This window comes from Chelonoidis abingdonii, chromosome 2 (genome assembly GCF_003597395.2).
Source record: "Chelonoidis abingdonii isolate Lonesome George chromosome 2, CheloAbing_2.0, whole genome shotgun sequence".
Lineage (NCBI taxonomy): Eukaryota > Metazoa > Chordata > Testudines > Testudinidae > Chelonoidis > Chelonoidis abingdonii.
Window position 1 is genome coordinate 213388456 of NC_133770.1, and position 25315 is coordinate 213413770.

General features: G+C 42.2%; 1 protein-coding gene across 1 annotated transcript in view; it reads left to right on the top strand.

The window, feature by feature from the left end:
- The window catches only part of DLGAP1 (DLG associated protein 1), a 218325-nt gene that overhangs the window by 149706 nt on the left and 43304 nt on the right, over positions 1 to 25315 (top strand). Inside the window, exon 5 of the mRNA XM_032790259.1 lies at positions 21514 to 21887. Coding sequence (XP_032646150.1) covers positions 21514 to 21887 — 374 coding nt within the window. The remainder of the gene's footprint in view (positions 1 to 21513; positions 21888 to 25315) is intronic.

A 25315-nucleotide genomic window follows, 5' to 3' on the forward strand; every position in this document is an offset into this window, starting at 1 on the left:
AAAGTAAAGAAACTTTTCTTTTTCGAGTGATTGCATATGCCCATTACACTAGGTGTGTGTGGGTCTCATGCTCCAATACTGGAGAGTTTTCTTTAGCTGTATTCATAGGGGCAGTCACACCTGTGCCCGGGTGCCTCTGATGCTCTGAGCAGAGGTTATAAAAGGTAGAGTAGTAGTTCTCAATCTGCGGACCATGAGCTGCTTGCGGCCCAATCAGCGCACATGTATGGCCCATGTGATATCCTCAGGGCCATACAGGAAGTATATATATTGTGTGGATGTGGCCCACATAACACACAGAGATCTGCATATGTGGCCCACAATGGTAAATTGGTTGAGAACCACCCCATCCTCCCTTCCTTTTTACCATCCCTGGTCAGTGGCAGCCAAGTGCTGTCAGTTGTTTCTCTGTGAACATGCAATTATTGATTTTGGCTAGCCAATGGTATTCATTTTTAGGTCCTCAAACTCCATTTTCTTTCATTCTTTCTTCCTTCCACGGTTGGACTCTGGGCAGCATAGGTCCCCTGGCTTCAGACCTTGCTCTGCATGTCACAAGCCAGTGTCAGTGAGTGACCCTCATTCTTGCTGTCTGAAATACTTGGATGAGGATTACTTCAGGGCCAGGTGTCCAGTTTGCCAACGGTTTGGGTCAACAAGAAGCTAAGAAAAGAATGCCTCGGGTATATTCTGATGGAAGCCACGCTTTGCCTGGCATTAGTCAATTAGAAAGGAGTTTCTTCCCATCCAGGAGTGCTCTCCCAGCCTTACAAAGAGGCAGAGAAAGGAGATCCCCTTCGTCAAGGCACTCCTCAGAAAGACATGAGCACTCAGAGTCCTCTCAGCCTCCAAAGCCAAAGAAAGGGACGGCATCCACTTCAGGACTGAAGTAGAGTGCTCCTCGACTCACTGCCCCACAGTACCCCTTTGGCTTAATCATAGCAGAGCCATTGAATTCAGTTACTAAGCCAGAACTGTTGAGGCCAGCTGCTGCTTTAGAGCAGGCATTAGACCATCGCTCTTGATCACAGTGGGGCAAAGGCCTGTCTTGGTATTGACCATCCTGGAGGCCTGTGCAGCTGCAAAAGATCTCTTCAGCCCTTTGGTATGGTCCTCACCAGTTACTCAGACTGACAACATCTTGCCAAGGTTGTTGCATGGGGTGCATTATGTTGCTTTTTCTGTTCGTGTCCATTATGGCACCAGTGGCTTCTGGTCTGGTCTACTACATCCATCCATCATTAAGCTGGCTCTGAGACCAATGGCAACCACTCTGTCTCAGGGCATGGTACCATAACCAGGAAGCCCCGATGTAGCCACCAGTACCACAGAATAGTCATAGATCTTGGTCTCGATCTCCAATTACGCTGTCTGGTATCATGCCTCCCTGCCTGGTGGAGTACTCAGACTCTTCAGAGTATGAAGTGGACTACTAAGTCTCCCACTCCCGGGAATCCAGGGCATCCTCCAGGGATCGTTACTGCTTTGATAGGTGTCATCTTTGCAAGAACAGATGCCAGCCCCATAATTGGCCGTACTGGGTTCTATTCCCAATAGCCAAAGCAAAAGGAAGTCTCAAGCCAATTCTGAACCTTTGGAACTGAAATAACTACATCATTTCTGCATGATCTCCCTCACAACTATTATTCCTTTATTAGATCCAGAAGATTAGTATACTGCCCTTGACTTGAAGGTTGCATATTTCCACATAGCTATTTCCCCATCACACAAAATTTCATAATAGAAGGGAACCACTTCCAGTTTACAGTTCTACCCTTTGGCCTATTGTCTCCACCAAGGGTTTTCACAAAATGCATGGCAGTGGTAGTTGGAATACGTTTACCTAGATAATTGGCTGCTGCAAGGCCATTGCCATCAGCAGATGGAAGAAATTATTCATTGAACTCTCCCCCTGTTTTCATGCCTAGGCCTGACAGTGAACAGAGAGAAACAGACCCTAGTACTCCTCCAGAGAATGGAATTTATCAGTTGTCCCAGATTCAATTCTAGTTAGGGCCTTTCTGCTGCTACCAAGTTTCCTAACTATGTGAGGCCTCTGCATGTCCCTCAAGAACCATCACTAAAGAATTACTTCAGGTTCCTGGGGCATATGGTAGCATGTACTTACATGACCCCACATCCAGGCTGCATCTCAGAGCGTTACAGACATGGCTCAAGTCAGTGTACCACCCTCACATATATCATCTGGAAAGACCAGTATGTATCCCTGAGAAAGTTTTATCCTCCCGAGATTGGTGGATGAGCCAAGACAACGTCTGCAGGGGAGTTCCTTCCTCCTCACCTCTTCCTTCCATGAATTTAGTGATGGACACCTCAGCTGTGGGGTGGGGAGTGCATCTGGGAGACTTGCAACGCAAGGCTTGTGATCCAGTCAAGAGACAGGACTATGCACAAACATTCTAGAGCTAGGGGCAATCTCCAGAGCGTGTCACCATTTCCTGCCCCACATACAAGACAGAATTGTCCAAATACTTACTGACGCAGGAGAGCACTGTTCTACATCAATTGGGGTGAGGGGAGAGGCGGGTCAAACAACCTGTGCCAGGAGGCAGTCAGGCTGTGGAGCTCCTGTATACTAATTCATTGATACTCAGCATCATACCTGCTGAGGGTTCAGAATGGCTTAGCAGACAGGCTAAGCAGATCCTTCACCGGGGATCTTGAGTGGTCCCTCGACATGACTATTCTGAAATCAGTGTCCACTCTTGGAGTTATTCACATCCCGTCAGAATAGGAAATGCTCCCAGTTCTGTTCAAGGGCGGGTCACAGTCCAGGTTTCATCTCAGATGTGTTTCTTTTTTTCTTGAGACAAGGACCTGTTCTATAACTACTCCTTGGGCTGCTTTCCCAAGTCATCCTCAAGCTGAACCAAGCAGGACCGAGACAATATGATACTCACTGTGCCAATATGGGCGAGATAATTGCAGTATTTGGACCTCTGCGAACTATCAGTCAAGGAACCTTTCCCCTAGCTCCAGTCAAGCACCTGATATCACAAGGTCACAGGTGGGTGTTGCACCAGAATCCTCAGGCATTGTACCTCATGGGCCAGTTCCTGATTACACCTTGAGGAAGCACATTATTCAAAAGTGGTCCAGAATGCCATTCTTAATAGTGGGAAACTCTCTCTACAGGGGCTTTCTACCTTTAGAGGAAGTGGTTCTCTAACTCAGCAACTAACTGCAGTGTGTCCCCTACACAGACTGTGGTTCAAAAGATCTTGCATTAATTGTTAATTAATGAGTCAGGTTTGATATGAGCTCCATCAAAGTGTACCTGGCTGCAGACTCAGAATTGTTTTCTCTAATCCAGTGACTACCAGGTTCTTAAAAGCTGTAGATAGATTTTTCGCACCTTGTCTAGGGACCCTACTCCCCAATCATATTTGAACTTAGCCGTTAGCCTCCTGTTCATGGTTACAATTTTCAGTGAAGGGGGCCTTTTCAGTAGCCACCATGTCCACGAGAAGAGTAGGAGAGCTGCTTGCCTAGTAGCAGATCCTTCAAATGCTCTTTTCTCCAAGGAATAGCTTAGGCCACATCTTAAATTTCTTTCAAAAGTAATATCTGACTTAAATCTCAGCCACTCTATTTATTTACAGGTTTTCTTTCCAAAGCAAAAGTCCCAGACTCTGTATGTTCGCTGAGCCCTGGCATTTTACCTAGACAGAGCAAAGTCCCCTCCTGTATCTTCCCATCTGTTCATCTCCTACCCATAACAAATGGGGGGCATCCTGTGATGGCACAACGGCTGTACAAATGGATCACCAGCTGTATCGCCATGTGTTACGTACAATGCCAAGGATGTTACTCCTCCAGAAAAATTGTCAACCAGAGCTCACTCAGCATCCATGACATTTATGAGTCAGGTCCTGATTGTAGACATTTGCAGAGCAGCAATGTAGTCCACAGTCCATACTGTTGCTAGACTTTATGCAGTTACTCACACATCAAGGGAAGATGCTAATGTAGGGAAAGCAGTTCTCCAGTTCCTCTTCCAGTGAGGCTTCCAGCCCCACTTTCACTGGAAACTGCTTGTGAATCACCTAATTTAATGTACATATGCAGTCACTCAAAGAAGAAAAAACACTCACCTTTCGTAACTGTTGTTCTTTGAGATATGTTGCATACATCCATTACACGATCCACCCTACTTCCCCCAAAGCACCAGAGTCTTTCATCTAAAGATCCAATATGAAGGTACTGTGAAGGGGTGGGGGGCTCCCTACGCTTTATACCCTCATCTTGGAGCACAAGGAGCAGCAGGGCGCAGACATGTCACCCATATGATACCATTAGGCAAAACTTCCTGGCATCAGCACAAGAAACATACGTACACATCTAGTGTAATGGACACATGCATCACATCCGGAAGAACAATGGTTACAAACAGGGTGAGCTAAATTCAAACTCTGCAAACCAAGAGGGGGAAAGGTTTTGTCCTAGAATGTTTTTATATTTTAGCCTGGCTCTGTAGTTCAGGGTATTTTTAAAAAAAATTATTCAGAAATGGGAAAAACAGGAAGGAAATGTTTAAAACAATCTTGGCCTTTTGAGATGACGTGTTTGATGAACAGGTCAAATCAGCAGGTTCCCAGTCTCAGGGCTGGTCTACACTACGGGATAAAATCGATTTTAGATACACAATTTCAGCTACGTGAATAACGTAGCTGAAGTCGAATATCTAAAATTGATTTACTCACCCGTCTTCACCACGCAGGATCGATGTCCGCGGCTCGCCATGTCGATTCCGGAACTCCGTTGGGGTTGGTGGAGTTCCGGAATCGATATAAGCGCGCTCAGGGATCGATATATCCCGTCTAGCTTAGACGCGATGTATCGATCCCAGAGCAATCGATTTTAACGCGCCGATATGGCGCATAGTCTAGACGTGGCCTCAGAGAAAGCAGCTGCAATGACCTAGTTGGTTGCTAATATACCACACATTTGTATTATGTATAGAAAAGTCAACTAAATGGGATAAAGTGGGATATAGTCAGGAAAAATGCTCTTCTAAAAATATTCACTTCTGTTGTATTAGTAAAAAGAACAGGAGAACTTGTGGCATGAGCTGTAGCCCACGAAAGCTTATGCTCAGATAAATTTGTTAGTCTCTAAGGTGCCACAAGTTCTCCTGTTCTTTTTGCAGATACAGACTCACACAACTGCTAGTCTGAAACATGTTGTATTAGTAAATTTCACTTCTCAAATGAAATGAATTTCATTCCTGAAATTTGCTACATTAATTAAACACCAATGTTATATACAGAATAATACACATATTACTGTGGCAAATTACCTGTGAATTGTATGACTATCTAATCGTTTTATATTGGAGGTTTTTAATAATTCTGTTCCCTGATAATTCTAGGATGGGGCTGATTTCATCTACATCATTCCTGTGTTCCAAAAAGCCTGCCTGACACAGATTTTGGCCAAACCATCTTGAATTATTGCTCTTACCAGATTTCAAAAGCTAAACAAAGTTAAGCTGGTTAGCACTTTGATGGGAGATCTCTACAAAACAAAGGTAGCAGCAAGAAGTAGGGTTGGTGATTCACTAAGTTGCAGCCTTCCCTCTGCATCAGTAAAGCTTACCTGCATTTGGAAATTTACTGAAATAGCTATAGAATAAGTGGCTGTGAGAACACTTATTCCAGAATAAGAGTACCTTGTGCAATTTAGCTTAATCCACATTGAAAGTGATAATTATTCTGGAATAACTATTTAAGTAAATTTCCAACTGTAGACAAGCCCTAATGAACCAGTGCCTCAGAGTGGTACCCAAACATGACTGCATTTGAGCAGTGGGTGACACTAATGTGATTTATTGATATATGTGGTGTGTACATCTTTTCAGGTCCTTTATGATAAAAGGTGCTAGACAAATGTAAATTATATGATCATTATTACTAACCTGAGCTGGTTGAATTATTCATTGTGACTAACATTCATGGCAAATTTATCCCTTTTCCCTGATTGCAGATGCTTCATTGATTTTTACAAATCTATTTGTTCATAATTAGTCCGCAAGCAGTTTATACAAACAAATTTTAGTCTATGGATTATTCATGAACTGTTCACTATTTGTCCTTTGTGTTCTGTGATTAGTCATCTAACTATGGTAATGTTTCCTCTCCATGATTGGATGAGAATAACAAATAGTGAATAAACTCATGCCAGGGTTGGCATGTATATACGTCTCAAGATGAAGAACAGCTATTCCCAAAACTTTAATGCAAACAAAAATTCAAGTCACACAAATATTTGTAAGTGACAAACAACAAAAGGTGTGTGCATGGTCAAATAGGACAGCTGTTTCTGTTCTGAATCAGTGTTGGCTAGCACTGTTTTGCAGTATTCTACCAGATCTGTCAATATTCTGACTGTAGTCTCTGTTTTATAATTTCTTGAGGAAAGTAAAAAGAAATGTTGAATTATGTGATTAGTTATGGCTAACAGATTTGGCAGACAGGATCCAGACTCATAGAGATGCTTTCTCTTTTAAATCCCATGTGTTCTGACTTACCCAGCCAGTGTCAAAGGTTGTCTTCTGGGGCAGCACTGGCCAGTGAAGTCCCAGAATATGAAATATTGACTGCAGAAGAGACACGAGATCTACAGAGAGAATACATTTGTGTAGGTAGTGGGATCTGTTAGGAGTGGGACTCAGGAAGAAGAAGCAGAGTCAGCGCTGAAAGTTGTGGGGAGAGAAAGGGAAAAATGGGAGAAAGAAAAGGTGTTTTATTTGAAAATCTGAGTCAGTCTTCCTCTCATCTCAGTTTGCAGTTTAGGAGAATGTGTTACAAGCGTTTATGGGATTCTATGAATTTGTGGGACTAATTTTGCAGGAGTTTGCAAAGATTCCATGTGAGTTTGTGATCTCCAAAATTGTTTCCAGAGGTTAAAAATGGTCTAACTAGTTCAAATTGTCAACATTCGACAATATTTTTATTGAGGAGGGGGGTTGTATCTTTTAACTGATGGCCCAGTCTTACCTTTCAATTATGCAAGCACAAAAATGTATCTTTAGCTTCCTATATTCGTGTAAATTTCAGAAATCCTAAAATTGTTGTGTTGGGTAGGGGTGAATGAGGGGCAGCGTTCATCCAGGCTGAGACCTTAAATAAAAATTCCTAAATCTTTGCTTTAGACAAGTTGCAGTTGAATCTTGGGGGCAATTTGGGATGGGGTGGGGAGGGAGCATGGAGAGAGAGAAATATATAATCAAATCAGCAACAGTCTCTCTACTATAATGGTTCTACTTTCTAATACTGGGAACTATGGTAATATACGTTGGTTTTTGCTACTTGAATGACATGCGATACATTCAGACTTCAGGGCACCATGATCATCATCTTGACAAAATTTAAAATTCCTTTGTTGTGAAACTGAAATTATTTTAAAAAAATTATGAAGGTAGATAAAGTGTAGCTGGCAGCCCATTATCACAGACAGCTGATGCTGAGTATGTAGCCTGCATAGAAGTTACAAGATTTTGTGTCTGAAGTCTCTTACATGCAATGGATTAGAATTTCCTCAGGGACCCCAGTCCCTCCGTCACCCCCCAGCCCCCGTGCATAACCCATTTTACATGCATTACTTCAGGGATATTGTGGGGGTTAGAAAAAAAACAAAAATGTCTTTCACAGCTCTTGTTGAGGCTGGTTTTACCCTTTCTCTTTTCATGTATCCCAGGACCCCAATCCTTCCTTGTCTTTTTCTTTCTGAAACAACAGGGAGTGGCTACTTGTGTTAGCCCAGGATTCCAGACAATAGGTGATCTCTGAGCCGTGAGTTATTGAAATGGTCTTATCTGTTTCCTGGGGTAAATGAGATGTCAATATAACGTCTTTTGTGCTGATGACATTCAATCTGATGACTAGGAATTTTTCACACTGGGCTAGTATTTCAAACTGATTTGCTGGCATATTAACTAGGGGTCTCATCAAATTTGTTGTATGTAAAAAAAAAAAAATGAGATCACTCATAGTGACTTCAACTATCCTACTTAATGAGGTGGTAACTAATTAATGTACATTTAGGATGTGAAGATCATCATGGTCTTTTTTAGATATTCAGATGCATAAATTTTCAGTTGCCTGTTCTCATCTCTGTGGAATAAATACACCACACAGAGTGCTCCAATGCAGACCTTGTCAGAAAGACGATTCTGTTTTCCCAGTTCTGGACAAAGTTAATTTTCCTCAGTCTTGATAAAAGTTTGCTTTTTTTCTCAAAATCAAACCAGTGAAAACAGATATGTTTTCTTGCCTTATGCTTCTTTTCTAGTTTTCCTCCTCTTTGCAAATGACTACATTTAACTGTGATCTGACCAACTACTTCTTTGGCTGATAAAGGAACTGCCCCAGACAGGTGACTGAGCGTGGCAAACTGTGCTTTTAATGGATTCATTGATAAGGTTATCGGTAACTGCAAAGGGACTGAACCTTTGAGCTGTGTCAGATTTCTCTCAGTCTCTGGTGCCAATGTCTGCTTCCTCCCACCAAAAACCACTTAGTTCACTTCCAATTTGTCATCTTCTCTTTCTTTTCCATTCTGCAGGCAACCTTCACATTTCATTTTCTCCTGGGAAAAATGAACACACAAAATGCTTGTTTTAGACATTCTTGATCACTGTATGGAACACCCCAAAAATGACAGATGTACTGAACAACATGAAACAAGTCAATACTTCTCTGTTTGAATGAACACTATTACACAATACACGTGTGATAGTTGCTTTCCAAAATGCTGCTTGTTATATTTTGTTTTTATTATCATTCCTATTAATTCTAAGAAAGATAAAGAGAGCATATTTACTTGACTCAACTCATACTAAACTTACAATAAAATACATAGAAATGGATCCTCATTTCTATTGATTGGTATAAATCAGCTTCAGTGGAACTATGTTGATTTGCACCGGCTGAGGACCTATCTGAACTACTGTTCTTAATTTATGTTAGCTTTATTTTCTTGTCTTTGGCATTTGGAGAATTTTCTTCCAGAATACTTCTGATTAGAAAATGGCAGTCTTTCCTCATCCTGGCATCTAAGTAACTCTTTTTTAAATGATGACCAACCTATTAATTAATATGAAGCATTATAAAATGAAATTCCCAAACCAAACAGAAATGGAGATCCTCACACATGCTACTCAACTCACTGAGGGCTTGATCCTCCAAGATGCTGAGCACTTTGGCCATGATCCAGCAAAGCACTTAAGCATGTGCTTAACTTGAAGCATGTAACTACGCTCAGGGCTTGGCTACATTGGCACTTTACAGCGCTGCAACTTTCGCGCTCAGGGGTGTGAAAAAACACCCCCCTGAGCGCTGCAAGATGCAGCGCTGTAAAGTGTCAGTGTAATCAGGGCTGCACGCTACACCCATAAGGGATGTGGTTTACAAGCAGCACTGGGAGAGCTCTCTCCCAGCGCTGCGGCTCTGACTACACTCACACTTCAAAGCGCTGCTGTAGCAGCACTCCGAAATTTCTAATGTAGCCATACCCTCATTCACTTCAAGAGGATTACTCATATGCTTAAAGTTAAGCAGATGCTTACGTGGTTTGCTGGATCATGGCCAAAGTGCTTAGCACAGTGAAGAACCCCTAGGAAAACCCTCTTTCAACATAATCAAGTAGTTTTCTTAAGAATAATATAGGCAGCTACTTAAAATATTAAATTGCATCTTACATACTTTATGCTAAATAACTTGTTTATTAAGTTTATCTCAAAAAAAAAATGAGGAGTCCTTGTGGCGCCTTAGAGACTAACAAATTTATTTGGGCATAAGCTTTCGTGGGCTAAAAACCACTTCATCAGATGCATAGAGTGGAAAATACAGGAGACAGGTATAAATACACAGAACAGAAAAGATGGGAGATGCCTTACTGAGAGGGGGGGTCAGTGTTAATGAGGCCAGTTCAGTTAGGGTGGATGTGGCCCTTTTCCAACAGTTAACAAGAAGGGGTGAATATCAACAGAGGTAAAATTATTTTTTGTAGTGACCCAGCCACTTCCAGGCTTTATTTAGGCCTAATTTGATGGTGTCAAGTTTGCAAATTAATTCCAGTTCTGCAGTTTCTCATTGAAGTCCATTTATGAAGTTTTTTTGCTGAAGAATGGCCACTTCTAAGTCTGTTACTGAGTGTCTAGGGAGATTGAAGTGCTCTCCTACTAGTTTTTTAATGTTATAATTCTTGATGTCTGATTTGTGTCCATTTATTCATTTGCGTAAAGACTGTCCAGTTTGTCCAGTGTACATGGCAGAGGGGCAAGGCTGGCACATGATGGCATATATCTGAACAACCTCAATGCTGACAAACATACAGTGCTTGTGGAACAATACACACGCCTAGGTTTGCTGCATGTATCTAATATAAATATATCTATCACATGTAGTATAACTTCTCTAAGATGAGGTTCTACTCTGAAAAGCAAATTTGTAAAAATGGCCTCATTTTTATTGTGTTTCAGAGATTTCAGGATCAAATGTATTCAATTTACAGGTAAAAATATATGCCAGTTCTGCAAACTGAGCCTGGGATCTAAAAGTCAAGCTGGATTCTTTCCATTTCATGCATTGCCATTAGTAATAAAATCTGTTAGTCCTTAAGGTGCCACCAGGCTCCTTGTTGTTTTTATCAGTAATAAAAGTTAATTTACACCTATACAGACTTCAGTGGGGTAGCACAGGTGTAATTTATTAGAATTTAGAGCTTGTCAACACACAAAAGTTGTACCAATGTAACTAAGTCCATTTAGAAACCAATACACTGAGTCCAGTTGGGGTAAATTTCTTGTGTGGACACTTTTATTTCAGCCCTATTTTGATTTAGTTTAATTTTTAATAGCCTAATCCAGAATAAAATTATCCAAGCAAGAGAATGGTTTGGACCAATTTAATTTATTTGGTTTCTAAACCAGTTTAGTTAAACTGGTGCTCAAACAATGGATAGACCATCCCCTTGAAAACAATTCTGTTCATGATGCACATAATAAAATAGGATCATGCTCATTCTATCATAATTGAATTGGCTCTGCAGGGCTAATGGGAGTAAAAACAGTAAAAATTTATGTTTTGTTGCTAACGTCAGCAGTAATTACTCTGAATTCACAAATGAAGCTGTTCTGTTGAGGAGGAGGAAGGAGCAGTTGTTACATTTGCATTCAGCAAAGAATCATGTTTTAAAACAGTGGTTATCAACCAGTAGATCACGATCGACTGGTCGATCCTGGAAGCTCTGACAGCTGATCATGACCTCTGGCCGCTAAAAGTCCAACAGTGCAGCAGGGCTAAGTTAGGCATCCTGGCCCGGTGCTGCTTCTGGTAGCGGCTGGCATGTTCCTGCAGCAGCGTGGCCCCTGGGGTGGATAAGGGGGTCTCTGCATGTTGTTCCTGTCTGCAGACACCGCCCCCACAGCTCTCATTGGCCGGGAATGGGGAACTGTGGCTAATGGGAGCTGTGGGGGCGGTGCCTTGAGCCACACTGCCCACCCCTCAGGGGACGCGGCAACATGCTGGCCGCTTCCAGGAGCGATGCAGGTTGAGGGCAGGCAGGGAGCCTGCCTTAGCTCTGCTGCACTGCTGTCTGGGAGCTGCCTGAGGTAAGCGCTGCCTGGCAGGAGCCTGCATCCTAACCACCTGCCTCAGCCCTGAGCCCCCTTCCAGAGCCAGCACCCCAAACACCCTCCTGCACCCTGATCCTCCTGCACCCTAACCCCCAGCCCAGAGCTTGCACCCCTCACCTGTTCCTGCACCCCAACCCCCTGCTCAAGGCTCAGCCCAGAGCCCCCTCCCACACTCCAAACTCCTCAGCCCCATCCCAGAGCCAGCACCCCAAACCACTGCCCCAGCCCGGTAAAGCGAATGAGGGTGGAGGAGAGCGAGTGATGGAGGGAGGGGACTGGAGTGAGCAGGGCTGGGCCTCGGGGAAGGGATGGGATTCTGGATTGCACTTAAATTCCAAAAGTGATCTTGTGCGTAAAAAGGTTGGAGGCTACTGCTTTAAAGTGTCAATAGTCCAGTTAAAGATGGTTGCTGTGCAGTGGCTGAAGCAGTCCATACTTGCAGTGATGTAGTTAAAACACAGATGGACAGATATGTTACTATCCAACCTGATTATCTGTGAGTAATTTGATCATCTGGTATCTAACTGGCTAAATCAAGTAATCTAGTATCTAAAAGACACATGAATTCTTGTGACTGTATGCAAAGACATTACCTATAGATTTTTCAGCAGTTCTCAAACATTAGTACTGTTGACTGACCCCTTTCATGCTGCAAGCCTCTGAGTATGTCTCCCCCGCCACACAAATTAAAACACATTTTATTAAAACACTATTAATAAAAGTGAAGTGGGGTTTGGAGGTGGAGGCTGACAGCTTGCCAGCCCCACATAATAACTTCACGACTCCCTGAGGGGTCACGACCCCCAGTTTGAGAACCTCATTCTAGTCTGACCTCTTGGATAAATAACATAGGCCACAGAATAGTATTTCCTGCACCGAGGCCAATTACTGCTGGTAGAGCTAGCTATTTCTAAAATGACTGGCTGAAATTGCAGCTTTGATTGTTTCATCAGCATTCATCAGGTAGAGAGGAGATAACAGAAGAACATCAAGAACAAAAAAATTGCTCCTTAATTGAACTGTGAAGGAGGTCGTGACCTTCAGTGCTTTCTTTTATGACAAGTTTAGTAAACTATGAGCCTGATTCTGAGCTCACTTACAGGTCTATTACTCAGTTTCACTGAACTTAGTTCTGATTTACATTGGCTATCAGTATGTTGACTGTGGCCCCTTATACGTTTTAAGTATTCTTTCCAGTTGTGTATAAATGGGGGCATGGGTGAAAATGGCTAATGCCATAATCTTTCCTTGCGCATTTTGAGTAAAAAATTTTAAACTGACACCTAAGTTGAACCTGCAAAAAATATAGATGTATACAATAAAGTAAGTGCACTTAGAATCTGCATTGGCATGCTCAGAATGGGTATTGTGGCATAGAAACAGGTGCTTGTGTGTGCTAGGTTTCAAAAGTGCTCAGCAAACACAGTTGGGGTCAGATTTTCAACAGGGTTCTACTCCCATTTAGGCTTCTAAATAGGGGTTAATTTCAAGTGCTTGGCACCCAAATATCTCCCATTGTGACACACAGCCAGATTTTCAAAAAAGTGTAACACTCAACGTGCAAGCTCACCATCAGAGCTCAGCTCTTATCTAGGCGTCAACGTAAGTGACCAGATTTTCAAAACCAGTTTGGGTGCTGAGCTGTTTTGAAAATCTGGCTTCAATTGTGGGTGCTGAGCACTTGAAAAAAGGTCCAACCCCAGGGTTGCCACCTCCAGCATGGAGAAAAACCAGCTGCTGGCCACCCCCACCAACAAAGAGTCCTAGTGTCAGCTATGGCTAATTTCCCCGTAAGAGTCCCTGTCTCCCCTCCTGTTTCTTATCCCTGCCTGCTGTTGAGCCTTGGGTCCATCCTACTTCCAGCCTCCAGTGCTAAGGAACCACAACAGTTTCAGCTGTTTGAGGACCTGGCCCAGAGAGGGAGACCCAGTTGCTGTCCATGTTCCTACCATGTGATGTGCATAACAGCTACAAGCCTGCTGTTAGGGGTGGCTCCAGGCCCCAGCACACCAAGCGCGTGCTTGGGGCAGGATGCCGCGGGGGGCGCTCTGCCGGTCGCCGGGAAGACGGCAGGCAGGCAGCCTTCGGCGGCATGCCTGTGGCGGGTCCGCTGGTCCTGCGGCTCCGGTGGACCTCCCACAGGCGTGCCTGCAGAGGGTCCGCTGGTCCCGCAGCTTCGGTGGAGCTGCGGGACCAGCAGACCGTCCACAGGCACACCTGTGGGAGGTCCACCGGAGCCGCGGGACCGGCGACAGGCAGAGCGCCCCCTGCGACATGCCGCCATGCTTGGGGCGGCGAAATGTCTAGAGCCACCCCTGCCTGCTGTGTGGACGCACAGTTTACAGGGAACGTTGGTCCAAAGTGAGGGGAAAAGAGATCATTAAAACTTTTCACCAGAAAGTGGCAAAGCAGTACAAAACTGGTAATCTTATCCAAAGCTGTGTTATTTTGAACGTGGGCCCTGGGTATATGCATATGCAGGTTTTTCTCACACAAATACTGTTTGTGCATACTTTGAAAATTTTGCCCATTTCAATTTATTGACAATATTACCTGATAGAAAGTGCTGGGAACTCTTTGGTGCTTATGTGCATTATAGTAAAACATAACATAAATAGAATACCAGTGTCCAATAAAGTGTTTTGCTGGAGATATGCAGCTCCTAGAAGATGTACAGGAAAAGGACCTGATCTCTTTAAAAACCAGGTTATTACATTCATCAACTTCAGTGTTAACTGCCATTTTTAATATAGTTTCTTCTCTTCACCCTAAAACCTTTTTTTCATAGAACAAATTTATGGTATTCAAAAAAGTTTTTCAATTTCTTACTGTAATGTTTGTGACCACGTTTAAGTTCTGTAGGATAATATACTTTTCAAGGACCCTTTTTCATCGAATATTTCATATATTGCTCTTGTCGTCTTCAAATAAATCAAGGGGGTTTGAGAAGGTATTTAGCTGGATTCCATACACACCAGCCCCTGTTGCAGCCTTGCGTAATGATTTCATACCTGTGTCAACTAATAGAAATAATAGTCTTCTGTTTTTACTTCCCTTCCCAACACACCCTGATTTCACTGAGCATAGAGGTTTGTTTTGTATTGTGAATAACCTGCCACAGTGGTTTTAAACTAGTTTCCTTTGAGAGAATCTGTCTGGAAGAGTGCCACATTATTGTTTTGTAGTGGTTCTGTGTTTCTGCTGTTCTGGGCTTCTTTTTTTCCAGATGGTTTGCCAGTAGCCAAAGGTTACCGATAAGTCATCAGCCTGAGTGAATTCCCATTCAGTTGCCCATTGATGTATGTAGGTTATTGGCTGATTTGATGTTATCCATAGAGTCCTTGTGAAAAGTAGAAACACACTCTCTCTAAATAGTTTCATATTACTTAGACAATTACTGGCTGGCACAGGTCAACGCAGATACAGGTGCCATTCATCTCCTTTGTTACGTCACTAGACAGTATGTTAAAGCAAATGTGCTCATTTTTCATTCACTGAGATGAACTCTAGATTTGACCAAGCACAGTTACAGATCCGTTTTATCTATGTCCTTCAGATAGGAGAAAATCAGCCATAACTACTTGAAACCATTAAAGATTACATTGCATTTTTTTCTTGAGTAAGGTGTTATACTCTGTTTTAGCCGAGTTGTAATTTAGATACTGTAATTACATTCAGTCTACATAAAACTCCCCCTGCAGTTTCAGTTGTGTATGGGTTTCTTTACTTCTCCTACAGCTGTTGTGTAATGTCTGCTGTGTACTGTTAACCTTCTGCTCTGTTCCAGCACAAGGGGGCTAAATTTCAGTAACAAGTAAATGATTCCTGTGAGCCAACTGTGTGCATATAATTCCTTATATGTAATTATTAGATAGTAGCAATATCCATGTAATAAATTGCACATAGACTCCTTTCATGGCCTCACCTACACTCCGCACACTAATTTATCTCCACAGGGACAGTGATTAAATTTCTGAACATCACAGCAGCTTCAAACAGCTTAGAAAAGAAAAAACGTGCCAGAGAAATATTTTCATCTTTTCTGCTCAGTATAGTTTGAGTTTCAGGTTAGCCATATTCAGCCCTATACTTGTGACAAGTTTCTGGTCCCATTTCTTGCTTCCCTGCAGGGCTAGAAATTGCTGCTGTATGGTACCCACTTTTCATTAGGAGAAGCAGCACTTGCTTTTAAGCATTGAAGAATCTGAGATATTGGACCTTAATACGGACTTATTACGTATACTACGGCTATTTTAGATAATCTGTTCAGCTTTCTACCATTTGCTAATTTCAAATTTTTGTCTGTTTCCAAATCCTGTAGAGGGTTAGGTCATGATAATCAAGGCACTAGGCTTTACAATGCATGGATATGGAAAAAATGTGACATACCCAGAATACATGATGGCTTTAGTGGTTCTCATTTGGGATGATACCTTTTACTGACTGATATTATGCTGACAGGCCGTTTAGAATTTCTTATGGAAGGCTTTATTTCAGTTTTGTTTTTAATTGCAAAGCTTTGCTGCCTCAGCAGCCATCTGCCATCCAGAAATCAGTAATTTTTTTTATTAAGAAAGCATAAACATTGAATGTGTACTAACAAAAGTATATAAAATATCGGCCCAAACCAAAATTCCAGTTCCAAGCACTCCCCCCACACACACTTGGATGGAACAGGGTAGAGTGTGGGTAGGAGGGAAGGAGGTGGACATCTTAGTCATAATCCAAATTTCATGTCTGGGTCCTATCTCTGTAACAGGCCAAATCAAAACCCTAAACCTGAACACCCCAGAATTTGGGGAGTTTTCGAATCTGAATTACGAGGCTCAGGCTTGTTTTTTAGTTTGTAAGATCTTTGCCAATGGGTCCCTATCTACCCATGTGCAGTACAGCATCTGAGTGGACTGCTGGGCACTGCTGTAATACAGTACAGATACTTAACAATAGTTAAATGAGAAAAGTGGCCACCATCTATGGGGTAGGTGGCCAAGTAACTATGTTTGCTTTATAGTTTAATAATTTGTGTTATATAAGTACTGATTAACCCCTTTACTGCACCCTGTAAATTGTGGACTTAATTGCTTTTTTTCCCCATGAGACAGTGACTATTAGTTACTTAACTTTAAATCTGCATTCTCTTATTCTTTCTTTTGCTAACCATGCTTATGTGAAATTGTCAGATTAGACAGGGAATTGCATAGCTTACATATCTTCTCATTCGTTGTCCAAAATACTGTCTGAAACTGATCCCATTTCACAGCTTGATCTGTCTGCCTGTGGGTTTTGTAGCGCACCCGTCACTGGTTTATACAGCAAGCCTGTGATTGCGTGTTTGTGTTTGTTCCCTAGCATTCATCTCCCTAGTGAGCTTGTTTAAACAACTGAAGTGCTCTTACAATGAAAAGTTTGAATTCAAGTCTTGATATTGAGCAAGCCTGGGTTTTTTTTTTAAACCATTGGACTTCCTTCTGGTTGACACTCCTTGTTGCAAATTCCTGTCCTGTGAGTTAGCACTTCAGAAATATTAGCTAGTAGAAGAAACACTCTCACTTTTTTTCCACCTTGGAAAAAACTGTATCACCAGGTATTTGGGATCAAAATAGCTGCCACAAAAATAGGAAAAGAGCAAAACTAATGATTAGGACTTTTTTCATTAGTCCATTAATACAAGTGAGGATGATGGGCCTGATCCAAACCTCACTGAAGTCAGTAGGAATCTTTGCACTGACTTCACTGGTTGGGTCAGGTCCTAAGTATGCCCTGGAAGGAAAGAATAGACTCTTTTGCAGACTGTGGGCCCTATACGATAATATGAAAAACAGCTTTGTATGTAGAAAACCATAGTAATCTTCTGGGTTTGAGTGAAGGATTTCCTGTCTTTGTCATTCATCCACTAGTGTGCAACCTTCTCCCTCAAAGCCCACCTTCCTAGTGGTCTTTTTTGGCAGAGAAGAGCAGGGTGGGATTCTCTTTGGCCCCCACTGACACTGCTCCTGGAATGGCCAGGAGAGCGACATGATGCTCTCCTGCACTGACTGATCACTCAGCCCCAGTTAGGCCTGGCAGAGAGTGCCAGGTTTTTTAGTATTTTTAAACACCTTATTAATATTCAAATGTGGTAGCAAACGTAAAAGCCAAATGCCTTTTTAGACCCTACCGGTTGCCACATCACAAGTTGCCAGGTTCTTGAAAGTGATTGGGAAGAACAATGAGGAACAAAGTCCATTTGCTTGTTATGTTGCAGACTTTTGAAGGGCTCAGTCAGCTCTGACATTGAGAGAGCAGCTGCTATAGATTGCAGGTTTAGGATTGTTTTGTTGTAGTTTCAGCAAAGGAGTGGCAGCAGCTTACCTCATTTCCAGTAATGAAGTGCCTGGGGCTTTTTTATGACTTGCACTCTGCCTGGATTTGCTCAGTATGTGCCATGTGACTCCAGGAAACTAAGGCTATGTATTGGCTTGTTAAAACAACTTTGTCTTTTTCTTCTTCTGTTTCTTTTTACAATTTCAGCATATGACTTTTTGATTCTTTGCTCCTCTCGAGAACAATGGTGTGTTTAACTAGATGCAGGCATTTTCTTCACAGTGCGAACTGTTTTCCCCATTGGATGCATTGAGCAGTGGAATAACATACTTCTAAACCAGATGCATACATGCTATCAGGAAGTGTCCAAATTGCTGGTAGATACCACCATATAGTAGATATTGGCTTCTTTTTTTAGGGTGAAGTGACCTGCGATGAGGCAGCTAGTGTTATTACTGCTTTTCTTCTGTTTTGGAGGCTCTTACCCCATTTGAGACCTCTCCTCAAGGTTTTTCATGGTTTCCCCATCTGTTAAATAGGGGAAATTACATGTACCTTGGTGGGGTGTTATGAGGATTAATTATTTAATGGACCAAATTCACTCCACACAGGAAAGTGCAAATTGCTGTGCCTCGAGGGGGGATCATCCAAAGTACTGCCACTAAGGGTATGGCTACACTGGCACTTCACAGCGTTGCAACTTTCGCGCTCAGGGGAGTGAAAAAACACCCCCCTGAGCACTCCAAGATGCAGCACTGTAAAGCCTCAGTGTAATCAGTGCGGCAGCGCTGGGAGCACAGCTTCCAGCGCTGCACGCTACACCCGTAGAGGTCCGACCACACTCACACTTCAAAGCGCTGCTGCGGCGGCAGCGCTCCGAAATTTCAAGTGTAGCCATACCCTAACACTCCAAGGACATTCTCCTGGCCATTAATCAGTTCAGTCACTTCTGGTGCAGATGTGTTTCATCAGTATACAAATCACATTCTCCATCATTCTTTTTAAGTCCATCTGCATGTGCTTCATCAACAGCAGTTAACTCTCCTGAATATCGGTAGGTTTTGCGTCATAAATGCCATGCTGCTTTTGGCTGCTCCAGAACTGGTCAAGAGTTGTACAATATTCCGTCCTGTTCAGAAATTGTTACCTTTTCTTTAGCACCACCAGCTTGTCCTTTCATGGGCTGTTTAAACCAGGCCTTAGTTCACGTAGGAAATTACTAAATGCACTGTTTTTAAAATATTAGGAGCTTGTTTTTATTCACTCCTCCCACACTAGTTCCATCCTGCAAAGAATTTGTTGTTTCTGGCAGATACATCACAAATCAGGGCTTGTCTTCTCACTAAGTTACACTACTCCAGCTCTGTGAATAAGTGCCATTCCAGCTGGAGTCAACGTAGCTTAGGTCAACTTACCCCAATATCTTCACTGCGCTGCTTCGACAGGAAATGTTCTCTGGGTCGACTTCCCTTGCTCTTCTCGAAGAACTGGATGGCGTTGACCAGAGAACGTTCTACCGTGGATTTAGCATGTCTTCACTAATTCCACTGTATCGATCCCTGGTGCATCGATTGCAGTAGCGTTGAACTCCCCATAGTGAAGACAAGCCCCAATCACAGTTTGCTTTATTACACTTTCAAAACCCTAACTACTTCAGTGAGCTTTTCTTTTTCCATCCTCGTTTCATTTGCTTGATGAATCTACTGATAGAGAATTTTATATTTGCAGACATATCAGAAATACTGGAATCCATTAAAAAAAAAAATCCATGTGTGATTTCATGACCTGGTGATGCCTTTTACTCCATAGCAAAGAAAATGCCTTCATACAGCCATCAAAAAGATATGAGTTGTGTGGATCTGGGTTAGCCAGATTAATGTCATAATGGCTTCTGGCTCAACAAGCACATAGTGCAGACTGGCAGCAGAACAACTGTAGTACAGTTACCTTTTATGTGGGTGGCACAAATGTCTGCCAATTAAGACGCTCTGATAAGTCATTTCTTGTCTTGTGATTGTTGTTTATAAGAATGTATATGAAGATGTTTGCATCTGAACTATGCACAGATTAGTGCCTGTATTTATTTTCTTTAAAATAAAATAAAATAAAATATTGCTTCGTTGGGTTTTGGTTCCTAATAAGCTTTTTTTCTCATTTTAGAGCATTCCAGGATTTTATTAATACGGAGCAGCCAAATGGCCTTTGAGGATAGATTTTTATTTATTTCTTTAATTTTGTATGCACAGGCCAAAATTCTCAAACCTGGGGGAACCTAAAGTTAAGCTTCCAAATTCATATTCAGACACTTGAATAAAAGTGATTTGACCTCCTGAAAAGCAGGGCCCCACAGTCTCAATGAACCATGGTCTTTCTTTCTAGGCCCCAATACAGCACAGTCTGATAGAACTACTCACAGTGTGTAAAATTAAAGAAGTGCATAAATCTTTGCAAAATTGGGGCTGTCATTAGCACAGGAGAAATTTGTGATAACGATTGGCAATATTTATTTTAAAGTGGCTTCTACAGTTATTTTTCATGTTTAATAAATATTTCAAAGAGACCTGAGGACCTTTGGCAAAGAATGAGACATCTATTGTTTTCAGATGCATAGACATAGGTTTTCATATGATTAGTGGTAACAGACTTTAACTTACGATGCTCTTTGATTTTCTTAGGCCATGCCTTTACTACAGGCACTATAGTGGCATTGCTGTGGCTCCATAGCTACGCTGACATAATTCCATAGCATGGATACAGCCTATAGCTATGGAAAGAGTTTTTCCATCTCCCTGAGAAACGGTAGCTAGGTCGACAGAAGCATTCTTCTGTTGATCTTGCTTCCTCTGCACCTGGAGTTAGGTTGGCATAGCTATGGCGCTCAGGAGTGTGAAAAATTCAAACCCCTGAGTAATGTAGCTGTGTTGACCTAAATTTTAAAGCAGACCAGGCTTCAAATGCAGTAGCTGCAGCCCCCATCTTCACTGTCCAAAGAACTGTTTAAAACTTCGGCCTAAACATGAGTCTAATGTAGTATACTGATACCACTGTGATAAGTATAGTAAGAGTACCTAGAGAGAGAGAAAACCTGGCTTCAGTAAAACTTTGCATATAATACAGTTTAGCCAGAGTGAGTGTCTGGGGGCCAGTCTCTGTTAATCTTGTTTAAAAACCATGACATTTTGGAGGAAGCCCCATTGCTTGACTCATTTAAAAACTGGACTGACACAAATTAATAGAAAAATCCAGTGAAGGAAATAATAAACTGACAGAGGACGGACTAGATGTCAATGTCTTTTCCAACCCCTATATTGATAATCATATGATTCACATCTGAATGAGTAGAAGTATTAAGTAGGGTAATGCAGCTCTATAACTGGAGCCTACTGTGGCTTGTTGATATACAGGGCCCTCCTCACCTTCTCCCCCCAACCCCCACTCTGCCCCCATACAGATTGACCTTTGCATGGTTGGAATCCATTCTTTTCCCCGTTGGTTTGCTGCTAAAATATGAAAACCAAAATATAAGTCAGAATCTTTCTTACTCTTTCCAGTGTCATCCTGCATTACCACGTATAAGAAGACACCACCTCCTGTTCCACCAAGAACCACCACAAAACCTTTTATTTCCATCACAGCCCAAAGCAGCACAGAGTCTGCCCAAGATGCATACATGGATGGGCAGGGACAAAGGGGCGATATCATCAGTCAGTCTGGACTTAGTAATTCTACAGAAAGCTTGGACAGTATGAAAGCCCTAACTGCTGCTATTGAGGCTGCTAATGCACAGATCCATGGCCCTGCAAGTCAGCATGTAGGCAACAATAATGCAACTGTCACCACAACCACCACCATTGCTACTGTTGGTGTAGAAGACAGAAAGAAGGATCACTTCAAGAAAAACAGATGTTTATCCATTGGAATACAGGTAAAGTATAGTAGCAGATAAGTGTCTGTTTTTGTTGGTGTGGGTTTCTATATTACTTATGGAGTGGTCCATTTTTTTCTCTTTTGAATCCCTTTTTTGGTTAGCTACCCATTTCTGTCAGGTGACGGTAGAGATTTCAGTAGTATTTAATTATTTTCTGTTGCTGGTGATGTTTTCCTAATTAATTTTAAATATATCAAATGTAAGGATTTCTTGAGTCTTTTTGCTACTTATTATTCAGCTCTGTTAAATTGCACACATGAGCACAGACTAATCATATCACAGCAGGGGTCAATGATATCATTGAAAGAGAATCTGTAAAACAATGATTTACACTACACTATCACCAGAAAAATATTTTCAGCCAGCGTAGCTGAATTGTCACTGCTTATTCATGCATTTGGAAACAACTGTTAGTCATTTGAATGAGGCAGCATTGTTCCACTTAGCTGTTATCTCAGCCTCAAGAGCACAGGATAAGATCCCTCTGATTTGCCCTTGTTTAAAATAAATTAAACTTTGTTACCTCTAGTGAAATGTAACAAGAAAACTAATCCAACCACACTCAGTTGAAACTTAGGGGAAAGAGAAATGTAAGTAAGCTATATATTTCCATTTTAGATTTGATCTAACTTTTTTTTATTAATCTCTCTTATGCATCCCTTAAAATAATGACTGTAGAAGTATGACATACTCATAATCACTATCTACTTTTTCATTCATGCTGTCAGAACAAGACAGTCTGGGTTGGAGTCAACTAAGACTCAACTCTGGTTTTTGCAGGGAAAATAAATCGCAAGCAAATAGGGCAGTGTTCTCAAACTGACCAACCCTCCTCCCCTGGAAAAAGTGGTTAGTCTTTTCCTAAAGATGAAGTTTGCACATGAATGGTCTCACACAGATTTCCAGTATGTTGGTCTTATTAGGTTTATCTAATTACTATGGGCAAGGCTGAGACTTTAGGCTGCGGGTGGTATGGAATTGGGAGCAGCCCATGGATCGAATTGTGACAGAAGCCATGTCTACGCTACTGGTGCTACAGTGGCACGCCTTCAGCATTGCAGCTATGCCACCATAGTGTAGACACTTCCTACAGTGATAGAAGAGGTTTTTCTGTTGATCATAGGAATCATAGAATCATAGCACTGGAAGGGACCTCGAGAGTTCACCTAGACCAGTTCCCTGCACTCAAGGCAGGACTAAGTATTATCTATACTATCTCTGACAGGTGTTTGTTAAACCTGCTCTTAAAAATCCCCAATGATGGAGATTCCACAATCTCCCTAGGCAATTTATTCCAGTGCTTAACACTCTGACAGGAAGTTTTTTCTAATGTCCAACCTAAACCACCCTTGTTGCAATTTAAGTCCATTGTTTCTTGCCCTATCTTCAGAGGTTAAGAAGAACAATTGGGTCTGCCATGGGCAGTACATCCAGTGGTGCCTTGTCTCTCAGGGTTCACATTGCTCGTGGATCTGCCATGGCTGCCGGGTGGCAGCATGGAGCGTCAATCACCCAGAGCCCTGCACACTCAGGCTTTAGTTCACCAGATCTTTACATCATTCCCGCGTCAGTCCCCTGGGTCATCGATGCTAGGCCAGGCTTATCTGGGTGTTCCCTGTGAAAACTCTCAACCTGTTCTCGGGTGTAGACCTTACTAGCAAGCTCTCAGGACTGTCCCAGTCTATGAGGTACCACAACCTGCCTAATTTCAATCTGGAATCCAATATGGCATGGACTTCACATTTTTCATGGTCTTGAAACGGAACTGGCAGGACGGTGGCTGCATCTGGTTAGGGAATGGGTTTTCCATGTATGGCTTTAGGAGGGAAATATGAAAGACAGGGTGCAGGTTGAGAGACCTAGCTAAGTGGAGCCTGAAAGTAACAGGATTGATTTTCTGACAAATTTGATAAGGAATTGATGGTCTAGTTTGTGAGATGGCCTGTTTGTGTAGAGATTTTTGACAGATAGCCAAACCTTTTGGACTACTGGAAAGGTTGGTGCTTCCTGTCTTTGGTGCTTTATGTGCCATTTTAGGCCGCCTTAGCATCCTCAAGGTGGTCCTTTACTTCTTTCTAACAGTGGCAAATCTGCCGAACCAAGTCTGCCCCAGTTGAGTTCAGGGAGGCTGTCAGTAGCATGGGATAGAATTGGAGGGGGAACCCATTGGCCCAGTTTAGGGCAACTGTGCCTGTATGCTCCCTCAGGAGTTCAGCAAGAGTACTCACTCTTGGCTTTCAGATCCCCAGCTGTTGCCTCTCTTGGATGGAGACACGTGACCAAGGTATATCCAGGCTGGATAATTACCTTGTCTTCACTGTATAATTCCCTGCAAAGACAGTTTGCCCAAGGATACCTGTGTGCTTTCTCCTGAGAAACAAATACAGTGCGGTTGCTGCAGCTGTAAGTTACCCCACTTTCTAGGCAAGCCTGCTTTTTTCTTAAGATACAAAGCATTACAGAGAAAACGTATTAAAAAAACAAAAGGACCTAAACCCATTCTAATAAGTTTACCAGAGACCATTGCATCTCTCACATGGTCTCTGGCAAGTGTTCTCTTTTAAAACCCTACCCTAGGGAATTCCTTGTAGTTAAATATTCATCATAGCTTCAGCTCAGAACAGGCACACTCATAACATGTTCAGTTTCCTTTTTTGTACAGTTCAGGAGTCTTTGAACTGGAGTTTCCAGAATCAGTTAGTTTACAAAAGGTTTCTCTCCCCAAGTTTCGCTTCACAGGGAGAGAATTTAAATTCCCTTCATCTCAAAGTATTTCCTAAGAAAACCCACTTCACCCATATTGTTCCAAAATGACCTTTGAACGTCCAGAAATTGCATTAATCTTGTCTTTGTGCTAAAGAAGTTCCATACAATCTTACAATAGTACATAAACATTTGCATTTGTAATACAATGAACTCCAAAGATATTAAGCCTACTTCAGTAAGGTTTAACTTCATTCAGTAAAGTTTAGTTTAATTCTATAAAGTTCAGGATTTTACAGGATAATGTCAATTCATCACACCTGTAATTGCAAAAAAAAGGGGCTCTGCCCAGTGGAGGCATGGTCGGTGTTGTATGCAAATTCAGCATAGAAGCAGGAGGTGGACCAGTCTTCTTGGTGATAGTTAACTAAACATCAGAGATTTTGCTATAATACTTAATTCACCTTCTCTGTCTGGCCAGCCGTCTGGGGTGATACTCAGAGGAGTGGACATTTAGTAACCGGAGGGCTTTGCACCTTAAGCACGGGATGAACTGTGGTCCTTGATCTGATTTGATGCAATCAGGAAACCCACTGAGGTGAATGACATGCACTAGTAGGAACTGAGCGGTCATCTTGGCTGAGGGCGAGTGGTCATGGGGGACGAAATGTGCCATCTTGGTCAATTGATCCCCAATCGTTCGTACTGCCATGAAGCTGTTA